At 41.8% G+C, this 20,996-nt stretch overlaps 1 protein-coding gene across 1 annotated transcript in view; it reads right to left on the reverse strand.

Moving 5' to 3' along the window:
- Positions 1 to 11,202, reverse strand: part of LOC120985751 (neuronal acetylcholine receptor subunit alpha-7) — a 414,569-nt gene extending 403,367 nt beyond the window's left edge. Inside the window, exons 1-2 of the mRNA XM_040413865.1 lie at positions 10,962 to 11,202; positions 10,617 to 10,756 (exon numbers count right to left, since the gene is read on the reverse strand). Coding sequence (XP_040269799.1) covers positions 10,617 to 10,756; positions 10,962 to 11,016 — 195 coding nt within the window. The 5' untranslated portion in view covers positions 11,017 to 11,202. The remainder of the gene's footprint in view (positions 1 to 10,616; positions 10,757 to 10,961) is intronic.
- Positions 11,203 to 20,996: the final 9,794 nt, after the last annotated feature.

Here is a 20,996-nt window from a genome sequence, read left to right on the forward strand (position 1 = left end):
TAGATCGCTGAGTAAAGAAGCAGTTATTCATAAGATTCCTCCCTGATCTCTCCCTCGCGGCAGCTGCAGCCTATCCCTACACTAATCCGAGCAGAGTGACTCCAGCTTAAATAGAGGCTGGGTCAGATGCTGCAGTTGGCCAATCACAGCCATGCCAATAGTAGGCATGGCTGTGATGGCCTCTTGGGGCAAGTAGTATGACGCTTGTTGATTGGCTCAAAAAGCGCCATAAAAATCGCAGAACACCGAACCCAAACTTTTACGTAAATGTTCGGGTCCGGGTGCCGAAAAACCTAAAGTTTGGTACGAACCCGAACTTTACAGTTCAGGTTCGCTCAACTCTACTGATGAGGGATTTCAGTTATTGAAAATTTGTTGCATATGAAGCACATTAATATATATTTGAATTTCCACTTTGGTAAAATTATTGGGGGAGATTTATCAAACTGGTGAAAAGTAGAACTGGCTTAGTTGCCCATAGCAACCCATCAGATTCCAACTTTAATTTTTGACAGTTCCTTTGGAACTTTACACCAGTTTGATAAATGAACCCATTGTGTCAGATTTCCAATATAAATTTATGAGGAGTGCCATACAGGTTCTAACATTTATGTAATTTTCATTATGAAAATTTGTGGTGGTTTGAGAACACATTTCTTTGATGACATATTCATATGGTATGTCCCCTTTAAATAATAAAAACAAAGCTGAGGCTGACAGGATCTAATTACATATAATATATAGCAGTTGCCAAGTCTGAACGCCAAACACTGTTCAGATTACCAATGCAGAATACTATAGAACCAGATTTCGATGACACACTTCATTTAATAGCTTAAAGCGGTTATCCCATGACTAATGTAAAAAATTAAAACCAGATAATATACAGTACATGATAATCTCTTTCTAACTAAGCTAGAACCAGCCCTGTACCTCGCATGGATCCAGAGGTCTCCCCCTTCATTGCTCTGCTGGATTTATATCAAGCTGACAGCTCAAGGGGAGTGTATTTTCTTCTACAGCTAAGTGGGCGTGTCCATGCTCTCCCTATCACAGCTCAGTAGCCAGTTGAAGGATGAAACTGAGCATGTGCGGCCTTCTCAGTGAGCAGGTCAAAGAAATAAGAAAAAAACAAACAGCGGTTGGCGCTATACAGATACATTCTATTGAATAACTTAGTGGCTATGCTAAATTTTTTATTACATGCAATTACAAACGTATTCAGATCCAGGTGCTGGTTTGAAAACTGTAGAATATTTTTTGTGGGACAACCCCTTTAAGAAAAAAATTAAAATGTCTCAAAATATCACCAAGAAACACAACCCAGAAATAGACATGACTAGCAGAGGTTTGTGTCTGTGAGCCACTTGTTGGGTTAAATCATAATAGCTATCATAAGATACTGCAGCAAAGGATTTGTCTTTACAGTAACTTCTGAAATAACTTCTAAAGAATAAATCTGTGCCCAATGTTTTCTATATCCGTTAAGATTTAACGAATCGTCTACCCATTGTGGAAGTGAAAAAATTACAATCAGAAATCACTGTACAAAATTAAGGGTCAAAGAATTAATTTAATCATTAGTAGTAGTAGTACTTTTCTCTGCCTAAATTAGAATGAAATTAGAAACTCAGCCAAAAAGGATTCTACTCTTAGAAAACCACTGTTATGTCTGGATGTTTAAAGGGGTTGCCTAATATAATTAAAAAAAAACTCATACAAGTTCACCCAAATTGGCTGTCTCTACAGTCCTCCTGCCATTGCTTGTTTACAAACTGTAGCAGTGACGTATTGGTATGTGGCATGTGACCGCTGCTGCCAGTCACTGGCCTCAGCAGTCTACATGATGATGATTAAGTGTTTGAAATTCACCTCACCATACATTTCCTTAGAACACCTTAGGGCTCATGTACATGACCGTATTTTGCATCCGCGTCCAATACACATTTTTTTGTAGATTACACAAGGACCCATTCATTTTTATGGGTTCACAAATAAAATGGACAGCACATGGGTAGCCGTATTTCCCCTATGGAAGTTATAGAACATGTCCAATTTTTGTCTGCATTGTGCACAAGAATAGTCATTTCTGTGATGGGAATGAGAAAAATGCAGATTGCACATGGGAGGTATCTATATTTTGCGCAAACTCAGACTGGCCCACAGGGGTACAGGTGAATCCCCCGGTGGGCCCCTATTCTCCCACCCCCTGCACCAGTGGCACATAACACTGTAGACCTCCTGCACTACATACATATATTTAATGTACAGCACCTCAACCAGCCTATGTTTATATAAAAAACTTGATAGATTATTAAAGAAACTCCCCAGTTTATTATTATAAATATGATAAGAGCTGAGATGACTTCTATGTCTAGAGGAAAGCTGCCAGTGTCCTCTTCTCCCCAGGACCTACCTTCTCAAAGTTACTGCAGGGACCCCATATTCAATAATCTGGTAGCATCTTGCTGCTGTGTGAGCAGGTAATATTTAAATGTATCTGTGTCGTGGGCCCCCTAAATAAATTTTACTGGTGGCCCCTAGGCACCCCAGTCCAACAGTTATTTTGTGGACCACAATACGGCCACGGTCATGTGCATAAGCCCTAATAATGATGTCATATGCTACATAATTACAATTTTTACCTATGAGTATACCTGGATTGAGTGGACGCAGGTACCTAAGCGGTGAATTAAAGCCTAAGCACATAGTTCAATTTATGATCACGTTATTAGCCAATGTTGGACTAAACACATATGGTTCATACAAAAATGGTCTGTAGTACAAGCAGTACCTCAGGGTAAAAGGAGAAAAAAGTGCTGACCAGAGATGAGCAAATTTCTTGAAATCCATTTAGAGTCTAACGAACTGTATAAATCTAAATGTAGTCAGCTGCCCCAGTGGTGGTCATAGGAAACTTCTATGAACTATCACACACCTTTTGCAGTTATGGCTAACTTTCGGTACTCCAGCTGTGGTGAAACTATGGAGTTCATTTCTATGGAGTTCTGAGAATAGCCAAGGAAGTGTACATCTTGGGAGTTGTAATTTTACCACAACTGGAGTGCCGGAGGTTAGCCATCACAGCCTTAGAGCATGCCCTGCCTTCCAGCAGGTACCATATGTCATTGCCCTTACCATCAGGTACAGAATCCCAGTTGTTTCAAAGATGATCAGGATGTCGGAAGTAGACGATGGTCACTGGTAGAAGTGTGGTCTTATCAGAGACCTAATATAGGATACATAGTATACGATGGAACTGGAAATCTATAAAAAAAAAATCTGATCTGGAAAAGGGATACTTTCTCAAAATTGTGGCCCTTTGAAGAGGTCTCACTGTATATTACAGACTACAGTATAGTATATCGGTTAGGTCGCAAATTTGGCACACTGTGCATATCCATATATAATAATTCTTACGATATTTCCCTTGTACTGAAAATATATACATTGGCTTTAACTCAGAGTATAAAGTGTTTTAAAGTGTACCTCAGGTTACCTAATTTGTACTCTGTAACTGATATTAATACATCAAAACGAGAAAAATACATTTATATGAATCAGCATGAGGTCTATTATACCATAAAATGATTAATAAATAAACTACAATCAAAATGGCTTGAAAAAATCTTAACTCACATATTACAATGAATTACAGATAATAAATAATACAGAGTCCGCGGTCAGGTAGTCAACCACACATAAAAGGTTAAAGAACATGAGATAACATTTTCAAAGATGTATTCTTACAAACAAGAATGGTCTTTAGAAATAAGAAGCAGCTACTGTAGCTGCAATGTCAGGATCAGTATTATTCACTGTAACTTAATGAGATTTTTATACAGCCCTTAAAGTGCCGATTTACCTTTGATGGCCCTACTTCAATAACTGGTATAATGCATAAAGGGATGGATATATCATGGGCAGTTCACCCATGTTTGGCAAAAAATGTGGCGTGCATTGGGATGGATTTGTCAAAGATTTTACACCATTATTGTGGCGTAAAAAAAAGTTGTCGATTATTGGGCACACCATATTTGCCTGACAATCTGCAACTTTTAGAGGTTGTCGTCACTAGTGCTTAGCAGGAGGGGGATAGGCTTAGCATGGCTCAACGGATTTACTATAACATGTCAGAAACTGGTGTAAGTCTGCACCAGTTCCTGGCTGGCAAAGACTTGAGTTTCTGGCCCATGGAGGACCAGAGATACAACTAATTTATTAAGAGGCATTTGCCAGTCTTGATAAATCTCCTCCATTAAAGGGGTTGTCTCATCTCAGACAATGGGGGCATATCACTATATCGAGAACGGAGCCCCAAAAGTGGTGGAGGGTGCACTGCACATGAGCAGCGGCCCTCCATTCATTTTCTATCAGGCCGCCATAAATAGCCGAGTGTTGGCTCGGCTATTTCCGTCAGACCCATAGAAGTGAATGGGAGCGCCGGCCGGTCATGCGCTGTGCGCTCCCATTCACTTCTATGGGGAGGCTGCTTGGTGGTGGCCAGACCGGAGTACTCCAGCCACCGCTTTGCGAGGGACCCGCACCTATAAGTGTCATGGCGGACAGGATATAAGATACACAGATAACTAAACAAACAAGTTTTCTAGGCGAGAAGCTGGGGATAAGGTCACCTCCTAGCAAATCCCTAACCGCTCTCCCTATTCTGCTTTGCCCACATTCAGACCCTAATGGTGGGAATAATGTGTCCTCGTGCCTGGGCTGAGAATACCCTAGAATCCCTGAGATGGTGAAAGGGGAAAAGGGGCAGCCTGCTCCGTCAGAACCAGGAGGGGACAGATGACACTCAAACAGCCTAGACAGCAAACCAAAGAAATCAGAAACCAACTTATCTTATCTGAGCAGGAAAAGCCAATCCTTCACTCCTTGCTTCCACAGCCTGACAGAAGCTATAACCCGCACAGAACACTGGGAGGGGAGTAATTTAAACCAACGACCCCACCCAGTGCACCTGAAGGGAGGCGGATCTAGCACGACTCCAAAACAAAACAAAACAAATGACTAGACACGTGCTGCTAATCTGGCAGACCTCCGTACATAGTCTGAACAGGGCATGACAATAAGACAATAGGGGCATATCCAAGCGAGACAACTCCTTTAAGCTTTTTATGTCTTTTAGAAGGCAAAAAGCACAACTTTTCTCCACACATGCCAGTTTTTTCTCTTTGACAGGAATCTGTCAGTAGCAGCCTCCCTATCCAACTGTTTTCCCCCTGGATCTCACAGGCCAGAAACTGTATGAGTAATGCACACAGTATTACTCATACAGCCAATGCATTCCAATACAGAAGTATTGGAATGCATTGTAAAGGATTAGACCCCCAAAAGTTAAAAAAAAAAGTTGAAAAAATAAAGTTTTCCCCCCAAAATATTACAAGTTTCAAGTAAAAATAAACAAAAACGTCATTTTCCCCAAATAAAGTAAAAAAAATTGGTAAAAAATAGGGGGGGGGGAAAGTATACATATTCAGTATAGCCGCGTCCGTATCGACCGGCTCTATAAACATATCACATGACCTAACCCCTAGGATGAACACCGTAAAAAATAAAAACTGTGCTAAATAAACAATTTTTTTGTCACCTTACATCACAAAAAGTACAACAGCAAGCGATCAAAAAGGCGTTTGCCCACCAAAATAGTACTAATCTAACAGTCACCTCATCCTGCAAAAAATGAGCCCCTACCTGAGACAATCGCCCAAAAAAAAAAAAAAAACTATGGCTCAGAATATGGAGACACTAAAACATAATTTTTTTTGTTTTAAAAAAGCTGTTATTGTGTAAAACATAAATAAAAATAAAGTATACATATTTGGTATCACCGCGTTCGTATCGACCGGCTCTATAAAAATATCACATGAACTAACCCCTCAGATGAACACCGTAAAAAAATAAAAATAAAAACTGTGCTAAATAAACCATTGTTTGTCACCTTATATCACAAAAAGTGTAATAGCAAGCGATCAAAAAGTCATATGCACCCCAAAATAGTGCCAATAAAACCGTCATCTCATCCTGCAAAAATCATACCCTACCCAAGGTAATGGCCCAAAAACTGAAAAAAAATATGGCTCTCAGACTATGGAAACACTAAAACATGATTTTTTTTGCTTCAAAAAAGAAATCATTGTGTAAAACTTACATAAATAAATAAAAAAGTATACATATTAGGTATCGCCGCATCTGTAACAACCTGGTCTATAAAAATATCACATGATCTAACCTGTCAGATGAATGTTGTAAATAACAAAAAATAAAAACGGTGCCAAAACAGCTATTTCTTGTTATCTTGCCTCACAAAAAGTGTAATATAGAGCAACCAAAAATCACATGTACACTAAACTAGTACCAACAATACTGCCACCCTATCCTGTAGTTTCTAAAATGGGGCCATTTTTTTGGAGTTTCTACTCTAGGGGTGCATCAGGGGGGCTTCAAATGGGACATGGTGTCAAAAAAAACAGTCTAGCAAAATCTGCTTTCCAAAAACCATATGGTATTCCTTTCCTTCTGCGCCCTGTCGTGTGCCCATACAGCTGTTTACGACCACATATGGGGTGTTTCTGTAAACTACAGAAACGACAGAATCTGGGCCATAAATATTGAGTTTTGTTTGGCTCTTAACCCTTGCTTTGTTACTGGGAAAAATGGATTACCACCTAAAAGGTTAACGACATTTGTAAAATCAGTTTTGAATACCTTGAGGGGTGTAGTTTCTTAGATGGGGTCACTTTTATGGAGTTTCTACTCTAGGGGTGCATCAGGGGGGCTTCAAATGGGACATGGTGTCAAAAAATGGGCATGTCCTTAAGGTGAAATAGGGCTGAGTCCTTAAGGGGTTAATATGCATTAATTATTCTTTAATCCCTTTGGGATTTAACAATGTAATCTGCTGATCACTTATGTAATGCTTTTCTATACTCAGTATACTCAAGCATCATTTTCTGTCAGTAATAAACTTGTTTGGCCCCCAGCTGCCAGTGACAAAAGGTTAAACTGCCAAACTCCTTGAAAATGCAAATGTTCTAAAATAAATAAAAGCAGAACTCACTTCTTCAATTCCCCTCCATTACAGCAGAGGGGCTTCAGCAGCCCCCACCAGCAATGATGTGCCTTAATACCTGGTAACCACTGCAGCCAATCACTGCCCCAACAATCACATGCTATTCTTAATAGGCTAGTTTCACACTAGCGGCACGGACCCCCGGAAGGCTGTTTTGGTGGGTGAATACGTCCTGCCGCCAGTGAACACGTGCCCCCGGACTACTGCTCCGGCCCCATTGACTATAATGGGGGCGGGGTGGAGTTCCGGCGGCAGCACCGCAGCGCACGCCGAGAGGCCGCCAGAATAAAAGTACGACATGTAGTACTTTTATTCCGGCGGCCTCTCTGCCGCTAGTGTGAAAGTACCCTTACGGTAGCACATGATCGCTGAGGCCACTGATTGACTGCAGTGGTCGCATGCTGGAAGCTTGTAAATTGATATATATATTTTTTTGCTATTCTATAACATTTTCTGCTGTTCTTTTTTTTCACATAATTGGAAAACCCCTTTAGACTGTTATCTCCAATCCTTTTCCAAAACCTAACAAGAAGGGTATGTTCACTTGCAGATGATTTGTTGCAGAAATTTCTGAAACTGTTCCTTTCCTCTGAATGCGATGTTCAGAAATGCATGCACATGCTGCTAAAATAACCCCAGATTTATTTGAAATTTAAATGCCCCCCATTTGCATAAATCAATAATTCCAGTGAATATAAGAAAATTTGTAATATATCTTACAATGAGTGAGATAAGGCAAAGTGACACACAGAGCTGCTACTTAAAGAGAATGTGTTACCATTTTTTTTTTTTCTGCTAGTTAAAACCAGATAGCGGTATCATATTTTCTGATCTGTTTTTATTATCTGATTGCAGTTTTTTTATTTTATTTTCTGAACATGATTGTAGGGACTGTCATCTTGCAATGGTCTGGAGCTGACTTACTGATTTCTATGGGAGATTTTTCTAGGCATGCTGAGACCTGTGCAGAGGTTTGTTGGGAGCAGATAAGCTTTGACAATCACATATTGTGAATGTTGGATCCTGTATATATATATATATATATATATATATATACGTCATTCTAATCCTATAGGCAGATAACTGCAGTACAGATCCCAAGAAGTTACACCTAGGCTTAGTGGTCAGTGCGAAGACATTAAAAATTGAAAATAACCTCACCAAAAATTATAAAAAAATGTTAACATAAAAACATGATTTAAACAATAGGTAATTTCACCCCATTACTGGATTCAGAGCTACACTGCTCATTACTGCTGTATAATAACTTTAATGCTGCTATTGGGTGTGCCATAGAGAGAAAGATAAGCAGAAAGATAAGCATCTCCTCTTCTCTAGATGTAGTGTATGGGAGACATCATAACAGCTAATCTCAACCCACTGGCCCGCAGAAAATTGATAATTAGAGATAGAGCCTACAGTGGTAGAAACTGGTGATACATGCAGAATACAAGGTGTTTGATAAGTTGAGTGCCATTCTATAGATGTAGTACACCCAAATACGATATGAATGAGTTTAAGATAAACTGTTATTTAATCATGTTTCTTCACAAAGATGTAAGCTCATTTAATAATACGTTTTGTACCTCTACGACTCTGGACTCCCTGATCATTCTACCTAATTACCTCCAAACCTATCGGCGGCCTGATTCTGCTTTGGTAACAGAAAATATAGAAACGTGAATGTTTTCATTGCTGCCATAATTTCCATATAAGCTTGAGAAAAGTTTTGGTGCTTATTACTCAAGACTAGTTCTCATTGCTTCTGACTTGAGCAGGCTTTCACAGCAGGAGCAGTATCTGCTAAATCACAAGGACACAAGTTTCCTTATTAAAGATCAATTTCGTTAGGCTGGGACATCTACCAATACCCCCCCTCCCCCTTTCTGCTGATTGGCTCCATAAATCCTTTTTTCCAAAAAGGCCATTTTTCTCCATGATTTCTCTCAGCAAATGACTATTATACATATAGCCTACTCTATCGTATTGCTTCCTATCACTCCTACTATGTTAGTGTTATTAGAGAATTTAAAAGATATTCTTATTGAAAGACATGCCTAAAATAAACCATACGATAACCACTTTTAAAATGGTTACTGTACCGCTGCTGCCATGCCTGCTGCTTGCCTCATAAAGGGTACTCATGTAAAACCCAAAACGTTAACTAATGTAAGCTTTGAATACCGGTGGATTTTTAATTAAAACTTCCATTAATTGCAGTGAAGTAATGAGAGCTGCCATAGCTTCTTGAACATATTGTATACTGTATGAGGGACGTGCACCTACTTACACTGGAAGGGACTTTGACTACGTCTACTTTTAAAGTGGTTGTCCAGTATTAAATTTGCGTGCAAACAGGGAATGGTATAACAAAAAAAATGACCAGTACTCACCTGCTAAATCTCCCTGCCGCACCAGCTCCACCATTCCGGTGGTGGTCCCCACCGGTCCTGCAGCAATGACATTATAAACATTCCCATGACCAGTGCAGCCCATCACTAGTCTTAGCATCGACGTATGCATGTACAGAGGGCAGCGTTAGAGCAGCAGAGAGATTGAACTGGTGAATTCTGGTTATATTTTTTATTTCATACCATTCCCTGCTTGTAGGCCAATTTTTAGAAATTCCCAGACAACCTGTCTTACATTGCACAAGACTTGACACTACTAACTTATTTGTAGTTAGGGTACTTTCACACTTGCGTTTTTCTTTTCCGGCATAGAGTTCCGTCCTAGGGGCTCAATACCGGAAAAGAACTGATCAGTTTTATCCCCATGCATTCTGAATGGAGAGAAATCTGTTCAGGATGCATCAGGATGTCTTCAGTTCAGTCTTTTTGACTGATCAGGACAGAGATAAAACTGCAGCATGCTACGGTTTTATCTACGGACAAAAAAAACCTGAAGACTTGCCTGTATGCCGGCTTTTTTTCCCATAGGAATGTATTAGTGCCAGATCCGGCATTCAAAATACCGGAATTCCGTATCCGTCCTCATGCGCAGACCGAAAAAAAAGGTGAAAAAAATTAATGCCGGATCCGTTTTTCCGGACGACACCGGAAATATGGATCCAGCATTTCAATGCATCTGTAAGACGGTTCAGGATCCTGATCAATCTTACAAATTCCATCAGTTGGCATACGTTTTGACGGATCCGGCAGGCAGTCCCGGCGACGGAACTGCTTGCCGGATCACTCTGCCGCAAGTGTGAAAGTAGCCTTACATATATAACCTACTAATATGATGAGCTAAGTCTAGAGTGACTCCAGCAGTGGCAGGACTTTTCACACCTCAAAATGGTTTTCTCTCCCAATAAAAGACCAAGGAGATGTTCAACAATTGTCTAAAAGTTGTCAGAAAAAGTCATCCAACAATAAGAGATATATCTGTCTATCAAAGTCATATATGGTAAATGGTATACAGGAGCCGTGTTCGGTAATAATTATTATTATGAACGTTGTCCTCACCCGACCCCAGACCCAGAGAGCTGCATCTATCCCAAAACAGCAGAATACAGAGGTGCAACACTTACCACGTCCATGATCTGCATCAGATTCATTCCAAAGTAGACAGTGAGTGGATGAGAGTCATTAGCCACCGGCCTCTCTAAAGGATTATAATTCTTCAGTAATTCCTTGTAGAGCTTTCTCTGGTATTCTCCTTGCAGGGACACTTCAAACCAAGAGAGAAGCATGATCAGCACGCACTCAGCACAGGGAGTCAATATACAGTAACATGGACAGTACAGTGATATATCAAATGGCTTGTATACAGTGATCAGCTCGTCATGTACATAGCCTTGGACTGGCACACATTCACAGAGAATGGAGTGTCATGGAATAGGGTGGAATGCAGGGTGATGGTGACATCTATTTACCATGTATCAAGCAGACTGATATCATCATCCACAACTGGATCTCCCCAGCTTCCATTGTGTGAGATCAAGATGAGGAAGTCCTCAGATTCCCAGCTAAGGAGGAAAAGTTTATGATTTGATGACAATAAGCGGAGTCCTGGATGCTGGCGAATGCAGAAGATCAGCTCTCTGCCTGCATCAAGGCTCAGGCGGTGGAGGTGGTGACTACTAAAGTATCACAGCTCCTGTGTAGGAGACCTTCCCGACGATGGGAATCCAGGGATTGTCTTCATATTTAGGTAGGCATCGCATCGATTTTATTGGGGGGGGGGGATCCCAGTAGTTTCCAGCTGCTGATAACTCCCCCTGGGCTTAGCGCTGGCACTTGTCAGCAAGCAATGGCTCCATTCAGATGGGCTCCACGTGAAGCTTGTGACTTGTGATCCTGTCTCAGCCTGAGCTCTGTTCATTGCATTGTATTTTATAGCTGGCGAGGAGGAGGCAGAGCAGCAGCCCAGATCTGGTGTATTAACCCATTCCGTGCCGAGCATACTACTGAGTCGTAGCCTGTACCTGACTATAAATATCTGCTATGGTATTTTTAGAATGGTGTCATAAGTGGTAAAAAATAAAAAAGATTTGGAAATCAGTGCATGATGACTAGAATTTTAATGCAATGGTTAGGATACTTGTGCTCGCATGTTATTATGCTAAGACATTAGGGCTTCTGCTGCAGTTAAAGCCCCACTTTTAGATCCACGGTGCTTTTAAAAATGAAGAAATGTCAATTAATGTCATTTTATTACAATTAATAACCTGGAAGTCTGTAGAAGATTTTTTTTTAATGCATGCCTAAATCTTCTCCAAAGCAAAATACTTCAATTAGCCCCTGGCTCTCCACCCTGCAACCCCTGAATCCATGTGGAAGTAATACAGCTGCAATGAGGTGCTGGCCATAGTGACATCACATGCCTTGCCTTAGTGCAGTGATCTCCAGCTGTAAGGGCATGCTGAGAATTGTAGTTTTGCAATAGCAGGAGAGCCACCGTTTATAGACCACAGCCTTAGGGCTCATGCACACGACCGTGCCGTTTTTTGTAGACCGCAAAAAAAGACGGATGCCGCCAGTGTGCCTTCCGCAATTTGCGGAACGGAACAGGAGCCCCATTATAGAGATGCCTATTTTTTTCCGCAAAACGGACAAGAATAGGACATGTCTCATAATTTTTGCGGGATCACGGAACAGAGCAATGGATGCGGACAGCACACAGAGTGCTGTCCGCATCTTTTGTGGACCTATTGAAATGAATGGCTCCGTATACGGACCGCATATGGAATCAAAATACAGTCCGTATACGGAACGCAAAAAACGCTCGTGTGCATGAGCCCTTAGTGGCAATTTGTTTTTATCGCACTTGAAGTGTTTGAGCCATTAGAAGTCAAAGGCATGACAGACAGATGTGATGTCACTGTGAGCAGACATGTCAACAGGACCATATTGCTTACATACAGCTGATAGGTTTACAGAATGGGCTGAACCCAATTGTTAATAGGGGTTAATATCGCTAAGTAATATTATCGACTGGGCCTATTTAGCAATTCATATTTAAAAAATGTTAAAAGCATGCAATATCAATTTTAAAATTCCAAAAATAATACATGTACAGTTTATGGCACCCAATGCCCTTTGATTATCCTCCTGATTATCCTAGTTATGATGATCTGTGATGGTGGTTTCCACTACAACAGCCCCTATTAGCAGACAGCAACAAAATACAGTCTATCATAAACAGCATCTGTATTCTGCTGACAGCTCCTAAAGGGCAACGAGGGAAATTTGAAATTCCCTGAAGCCGTGCGGTTTATGATAGGACGGCTTTTTGAGGATATCATCTGCAATTAGCCGCTTATTTTGGAATACATTACTATAAGATTTGTGAAGGGCTCTATAGGCAAATGTGATCATGTCAGCTCGGTACTCTAAGTGAAGTGAGCAGTGGAAGATCACTTGTAATTCTGTGTTCTTTTTCTCCATAAGGGAAAAAGCCATAAATTATCAGTAAATCTGTGACAACCATGCAGGGTTGTCCTTAATTTACAATTACCAATCAAGGGTTGTGTGTTGTGTGCGTGCATTTATTTCATTTCTTGCTTTAGGTTGCGACGTACTTGCACACTTTATAGAAACTATTTCATGGAGATTTAAAATTTGAAATGCAGGGCACAGATTTTCATACCAAAGTTCCACCAATAAGTATAGTCCACACTCACATAATAAATCCTAAAAAGCCTCCATTAACAGCACCAGCAAATTGCCAGCAGAGAGCCCTCCATAAACAGTGCCAGCAGAGTACCCTCCATAAACAGTGCCAGCAGAGCGCCCTCTATAAACAGTGCCAACAGAGCGCCCTCCATAAACAGTGCCAGCAGAGCGCCATCCATAAACAGTGCCAGCAGAATGCCCTCCATAAACAGTGCCAGAAGAGCGCCCTCCATAAACAGTGCCAGCAGAGCGCCCTCTATAAACAGTGCCAACAGAGCGCCCTCCATAAACAGTGCCAACAGAGCGCCCTCCATAAACAGTGCCAACAGAGCGCCCTCCATAAACAGTGCCAGTAGAGCACCCTCCATAAACAGTGCCATCAGAGCGCCCTCCATAAACAGTGCCAGTAGAGCACCCTCCATAAACAGTGCCATCAGAGCGCCCTCCATAAACAGTGCCAACAAAGCGCCCTCCATAAACAGTGCCAGTAGAGCGCCCTCCATAAAGAGTGCCAGTAGAGCGCCCTCCATAAACAATGCCAACAGAGCGCCTCCATAAACAGTGCCAGAAGAGCGCCCTCCATAAACAGTGCCAGAAGAGCGCCCTCCATAAACAGTGCCAGCAGAGCGCCCTCTATAAACAGTGCCAACAGAGCGCCCTCCATAAACAGTGCCAACAGAGCGCCCTCCATAAACAGTGCCAACAGAGCGCCCTCCATAATCAGTGCCAGTAGAGCACCCTCCATAAACAGTGCCAGTAGAGCACCCTCCATAAACAGTGCCATCAGAGTGCCCTCCATAAACAGTGCCAACAGAGCGCCCTCCATAAACAGTGCCAACAGAGCACCCTCCATAAACAGTGCCAGCAGAGCACCCTCCATAAACAGTGCCAACAGAGCGCCCTCCATAAACAGTGCCAGCAAAGCGCCCTCCATAAACAGTGCCAGCAGAGCACCCTCTATAAACAATGGCAGCAGAGTGCCCTCCATAAACAGTGCCAGCAGAGCGCCCTCTATAAACAATGGCAGCAGAGCGCTCTCCATAAACAGTGCCAGCAGAGCACCTTCCATAAACAGTGCCAGCAGAGCGCCCTCTATAAACAGTGCCAGCAGAGCGCCTTCCATAAATAGTGCCAGCAGAGCTCCTTCCACAAACAGTGCCAGCAGAGCGCCATCCATAAACAGTGCCAGCAGAACGCCCTCCATAAACAGTGCCAGCAGAGCGCCCTCTATAAACAGTGCCAACAGAGCGCCCTCCATAAACAGTGCCAACAGAGCGCCCTCCATAAACAGTGCCAACAGAGCGCCCTCCATAAACAGTGCCAGTAGAGCACCCTCTATAAACAGTGCCATCAGAGCGCCCTCCATAAACAGTGCCAGTAGAGCACCCTCCATAAACAGTGCCATGAGAGCGCCCTCCATAAACAGTGCCAACAAAGCGCCCTCCATAAACAGTGCCAGTAGAGCGCCCTCCATAAACAGTGCCAGTAGAGCGCCCTCCATAAACAATGCCAACAGAGCGCCTCCATAAACAGTGCCAGAAGAGCGCCCTCCATAAACAGTGCCAGCAGAGCGCCCTCTATAAACAGTGCCAACAGAGCGCCCTCCATAAACAGTGCCAACAGAGCGCCCTCCATAAACAGTGCCAACAGAGCGCCCTCCATAAACAGTGCCAACAGAGCGCCCTCCATAATCAGTGCCAGTAGAGCACCCTCCATAAACAGTGCCAGTAGAGCACCCTCCATAAACAGTGCCATCAGAGTGCCCTCCATAAACAGTGCCAACAGAGCGCCCTCCATAAACAGTGCCAACAGAGCACCCTCCATAAACAGTGCCAGTAGAGCACCCTCCATAAACAGAGCCAGCAGAGCACCCTCCATAAACAGTGTCAGCAGAGTGCCCTCTATAAACAATTGCAGCAGAGCGCCCTCCATAAACAGTGTCAGCAGAGTGCCCTCTATAAACAGTGCCAGCAGAGCGCCCTCTATAAACAGTGCCAACAGAGCGCCCTCCATAAACAGTGCCAGCAGAGCGCCCTCCATAAACAGTGCCAGCAGAGCGCCCTCCATAAACAGTGTCAGCAGAGTGCCCTCTATAAACAATTGCAGCAGAGCGCCCTCCATAGACAGTGTCAGCAGAGCGCCCTCTATAAACAATTGCAGCAGAGCGCCTTCCATAAACAGTGCCAGCAGAGCACCTTCCACAATCAGTGCCAGCAAAGTGCCGTCCATACACAATGGCAGCAGAGCGCTCTCCATAAATAGTGCCAGCAGACTGCCTTTTAAAACAGTGCCACCAAAGTGTACTCCCATAAACACCATCACAATACTGTCTCTCATAAAAAGCAGTGCCAGCAAAGAATCTCAATAAATAATACCGCCAAGAGAGTATGCCATATAAACATTGCCAGCAGACTGCCCCACGATAGACCATGCCAGTCACATAGAATTAAATGATAAAATTGTGGTAGTATGCAGCTGCCAGTAGGGAGAGATGACTGCATACATATTTATAGGACTAGTGAATAGGAGTACTATCAAAGGTTTATTTCCAACTGAACTCATGGCTGTGATTGGAATACCCGTCATATGCACAGGTCAAGGGTGACCATGGTTACGGACATAGCAAAGAGGCCTGTGCTATGCTTTTTCTATAAATCCCATAGAAGTGAATGGGAGTTACAGAATCAGCGAGGCAGAGACAGCCACACTGTTTCCATAGCTGTAGCTTATATTCATTTCTAGAGGAGTTACAGAAACAGGGTAGCACAGCTTCCTTGACTGTTTTCATAACCCTGGCTAACCTCAGCTGCCTCGTATGATGAGTAATCTGACCTTAGCCATGAATCTTCAATACATACTGCAGTAATCCAGCCGCGGGGGTATCTGTAATTGTTGTGTTTTATATGTAATGTATTGTATTTTCATGGTTATACCATTTATCCGAGCAAGAGAAGAAATGGTTGGCAATGGTTTGCAGGAACAGGGCTAACCACCCTGTTCCTCCCCTCTTGGTAGGACAGGGATGGTCCTGCTTCCTGCCAGAAGGGGAAGTTCCAGTCTAGCTAGAGGAAGGGAAAGGAAGTTCTTGGCAGGTGGTGGGGGAGTGAGGAAGCACATGTAGAGCTTCTAGTCCCAGGAACTGTATCGTATTCTCATGAGAGAAACATTCCAGAGAGAAACTCAGGAACCTGAGGTCTTGTGAGACCAAAACTCAGAAGAGATAAGCAAATTCAGCTTCAAGAAAGCATTTGTGTGACAAGACAGCAGAGTGATCAATGAAATACAGCTTTACCGACTGCTACACGTTGAGCTCAGACACCACCACCTTCCTAAACCATCACTAGGCCAGACAAACATTAAGTCTATACTACAGTGGATGCCTACATCCACAATTTTTTTCTATTGCCAACCTATTGCCATCCAAACAGCCACCATACTTCTGCACTTTGTATTGATTGGATGTGCCACAAGTTTTATTTTGCACTAAGTAAAGAGAGACTGATATCTGTTTACATCTGACCTTCTTTAAATTACTCTTTGACTGCACCAAACCCCAGGGATAAACGAATATACTGCGACACAGCATCACATCAGGGCCACTACCACTTCCATCCTCTGCACCAACTCCTCAAGGGCTCACTGCTCAACTTTTTGCAAGAGACTTGCCTGATCTACTGGAATGCCAAAAATGTCCCCTACATATTTCCAAAAACTTTCTGACAATGTGGACAAGTATGGTTAATGGACAGTGGTCTATTAAGATTGGCTGCACAGTAAACATCCTTGTATAATAGTTCCATAACTACGCACCTAATCAACGTGGCAGATTTAATTATATCACCAAGATTAAATATTCATGTTTGCCTGAGTGTTTTTCCAATAGTATGTGTAAAGTGCAATGACAAAATGTCTCTTTAGAACATGTCATGCCCTCTAGATATTATTAACCCTTGTCAACCCCATACAAAAGGTCTTTTGAGTCACTGTATCAAATCTTTATTACAGTAGTTGACAACTTTGATATTTAAAAGATCTATTCCTGAAGCCTCCAGAGATAATCAAGTGTTATAACAATTCTTTTCCTATATTACTATTTTTTTCTTAAAGGTGTTGTTCACCCCTGGGGATATTTCGGTCACACCCACCAGCGTAGCTGTACCTCCGAAAGGAATCATAATTACCTGATCCCTTGCAGATCTCGGGTCTTTGATGTAGGTCACGAGGCCGCTGTAGTTAGTCATAGCGCCAATGATCCTATGACATGACTCATGGGGTACACGTCACAGCTACAACCAGTCATTGTCTGCAGCGACCATGTGGCATGCGTCAAATCAGATGATGACGCAGGGTAACCTAAGACCTGCAGCAATGGCGGGGCAGTGAAGGAGCAGGGACTTAGTGGCAGGAACCAGGTAAGTATGATTATGTACGTAGGTTGGCCACTCTGGGGGGTCTGCTCAAATAGACCCTGGGGGTGAATAAACCCCTTTAATTCTATGTACTGTAGCATCTACTATCTGGTAGAAACCTAATGTATTGTCCATCTTGAACTGCCTGGTTGAATATATTATCAGAGATAAAAAAAAAAAGAAAAAAACTTGAAAGTAAGAAAGATACAATAAAATAAAAAATGTATATAAAAAAAAATGAAAACCCCAAAATGAGTCTCCTAAATGCATTTTCCAGCAAATGCTACAGTATAAACTGTATGTTTTTATATTATCGTCATACTAAAGGAGTAAAGGAGACAAGTCATAGTGAAAAGTGTTACATGTCTGTTCAGCCTTCATGCAGGGGATACAGTATATTGATTACCACTGTGAAATGTCCATATCAGCAGCCAGTCTTATCTGCCATATATCTGTTACGTTGCTGGGCTAAAAATCCTTCAAAGGATCCTGGGGATGTCTTGAGCTGATTTGCTGGATTATTACTAAAAAGGTTTTAAGGAAGCGAGTCCAGGAGATTTTGGCACTTATGTCTTATTAATTTGAAGACATGTCACGATAATATTAAAATGGCCCAGATTCTACATACTGCGTTTTATTTTAAATGTATCAAATTACTGGTGGATGAGTGGTTGAGTATGCATTTTCTTACTGTACAGTAATTGTACTGTACATTGTAGTAATAATATCCTTCTGTTAAATGGAAATAACAGCATTATATGTTTCACACTTCTATCTGCAGGCAGAGAATTTGAACTCATTATGTGTATGCAAGTCATTTCTTACTTGGGGGCAAGAAAGGACAACTGAAAAAAAAAAAACGTATAAAGAAAGTTAAAGATTAGGCTGAGCACTCAAATACTGGAATACTGCACATATAAGGTAACAAATTAATAATATTTATTCTCTGCAAGGCAATATTCTACTACTTCACGTATTTTAACCCCTTCATGTGAGAGGATCAACTGATACTATATTGCTTCATGCCGTCGCTGCACTACAGTAATACACTCGTATAGTGTATTACTGTAGTGCAGTGGCGACATGAAGCGCACAGCGTTATAGCAACCAATGACGCCGTGCGCTCCTGTCTGAACAGGAATCCAGCCCGCCATACCACGGACCGCTCTCGGCCCCGGAACACGGCCGTGTGCATTCGGCCTAAAAGCGATAAAAAAACTGACATATATAACAAATACGGACATATGCGTCCTAAAATAAACTCTGCATTAAATCGATCCAAATAAATGTGGCGATATATTGCAATATATCACATGAAGGGGTTAAAATACGTGAAGTAGTAGAATCAGCAAGGTTTGGTATGTATCCACCTCAGGTTTAGGCCTATTGCACACGACCGTATGGCTTTTTCAGTGTTTTGCGGTCCGTTTTTCACGGATCCGTTCCGTTTTTTGTTTCCGTGGTGTTTCCGTTTCTGTTTCGTTTTTTCCGTTCCGTTTTTCCGTATGGCTTATACAGTATACAGTAATTACATAGATAAAATTGGGCTGGGCATAACATTTTCAATTAATGGTTCAGCAAAAAACGGAACGGAAACGGAAGACATACGGATGCATTTCCGTATGTGTTCCGTTTTTTTTGCGGAACCATTGAAATGAATGGTTCCGTATACGAATCGTATACGGAACGCAAAAAACGGCCAGTAAACGGGGAAAAAAAACGGCCGTGTGCAGGAGGCCTTAAATGGTGAGTGTGTATACACCTCAAGTTTGCCAGTGTCATTAATTAATTAATCGACAGGTGTGTTTGTCCACCTGCAGGAATATACCCACACTGTTCCAGGACAGATTAGTAAAATGTGAAGCGGTCATATAATGAACTGTAAAGCAGTCATAAAATACGGCGATATGGCAGAAGGATTTGCGGTGTATTTGTGGTGTCCCACTGTACCGCGCTGCCTAAAACGCCTTTTACCTTTCCGGACGGCTTCCATTGCTTTAAGTGTCCTTTCTGAACAGGCCCATTCATATGGTCCTCAATTGACCAAGTTTGTGATGAGTAATACGTTCAGATGTTCGCAGAAATCTCCAGATGTATAGTACAGCCAGTGTCCGGCAACACCAGGGAGTCGGTGGGATTCCAGAGGGATATCTTTCAATCTGCAATTCTTCAAAGAAGACGGTGGATAAAGGCAAATATACAGTTGCTCATCCATAAATATAGCAGGTCCTGACCAAACGTGTTTCGGGGTTTACACTATACCCCTTCCTCAGTGGTGACCTGCTGGGGCAACTAACATCCCCTTTTATACCTCTTGAAAGGCTTTTGGAAAACCAGGATTCAGGTTTCAAGTAAAATCAGGAGTGGATTATCTTAAAATGTTCAATATTCTGTGAAATATCAACCAAATAACCATAATCTTCATATAACCATAATATTGTCAATTGTGGACATTTAAACCCTCAGATGCCATGGTCGAATGTGACCGCAACATCTGAAAGCACTAGACCCAGAATTGCCCGCTTCCCAGCCAGAAAAGCTTTCCCCTGGTTGAGATCGGGGAAGGTGTTCCATAGTAGTAATAGGCCAAAGCCTGGACAAGTTTTCTAGCCTATTACTGGTAAAATCCAATGCAGGCCTGCAGGTGGTAGCACTGCATTGGAATGTACTGATTCTTGTATTCTGTAATGGATAAAATTCCATTACAAAAGACAATCCAATGATTGCATCTTCCGTTCCACTTGGGGACCTAAAAAAAGTTTAACATTTAAAAAAATATATATAACAAAAAATAGAAAATAAAATTTCAAATAACCCCCCTTCCCCCAAAATTTTTCAAAAACATAAATGTCATAGTTATCATTGTGTCCAAAAATGCCTGTACTATTAGAATATCTGTCCATCTAGTAGTGAATGGTGTAATGGAAAAAATCTCCCCAATAAATTGAATAAGAAGTGATCGAAAAGTCATACACACCCCAAAATGGTACCAAGAAAAACTACAGATTGTCCCACAAAAGAATTAGTGCTGATACAACTCCATTGATGTAACTATAAAAAATGGGGGTCAGAATATGTCGATGAAAAGAAAAATCAATTTTTTCCAAAGATTTTTTTTCACTATGAAAACAAAATAAAAACTGCATAAATGTGGTATCCTGGTAATTGTACTGACCCAGAGAATGAAGGGCATAGGTCAGTTTTACTGCATAGGGAACGGCGTAAAAACAAAAACTCAAATTTTTTCCAATTTTGGAATTTTTCTCCAGCTTGCCACTACATCATGTGCAATATTAAATTGTGCCATTAGAAAATACAATTTGTCCAACAAAAAATAAACCCTAATATGGCTATGTGAATGATAAAATAAAAAAGTTATGTCTC

The sequence above is a fragment of the Bufo bufo genome, chromosome 1, assembly GCF_905171765.1.
Source record: "Bufo bufo chromosome 1, aBufBuf1.1, whole genome shotgun sequence".
Classification (NCBI taxonomy): domain Eukaryota; kingdom Metazoa; phylum Chordata; class Amphibia; order Anura; family Bufonidae; genus Bufo; species Bufo bufo.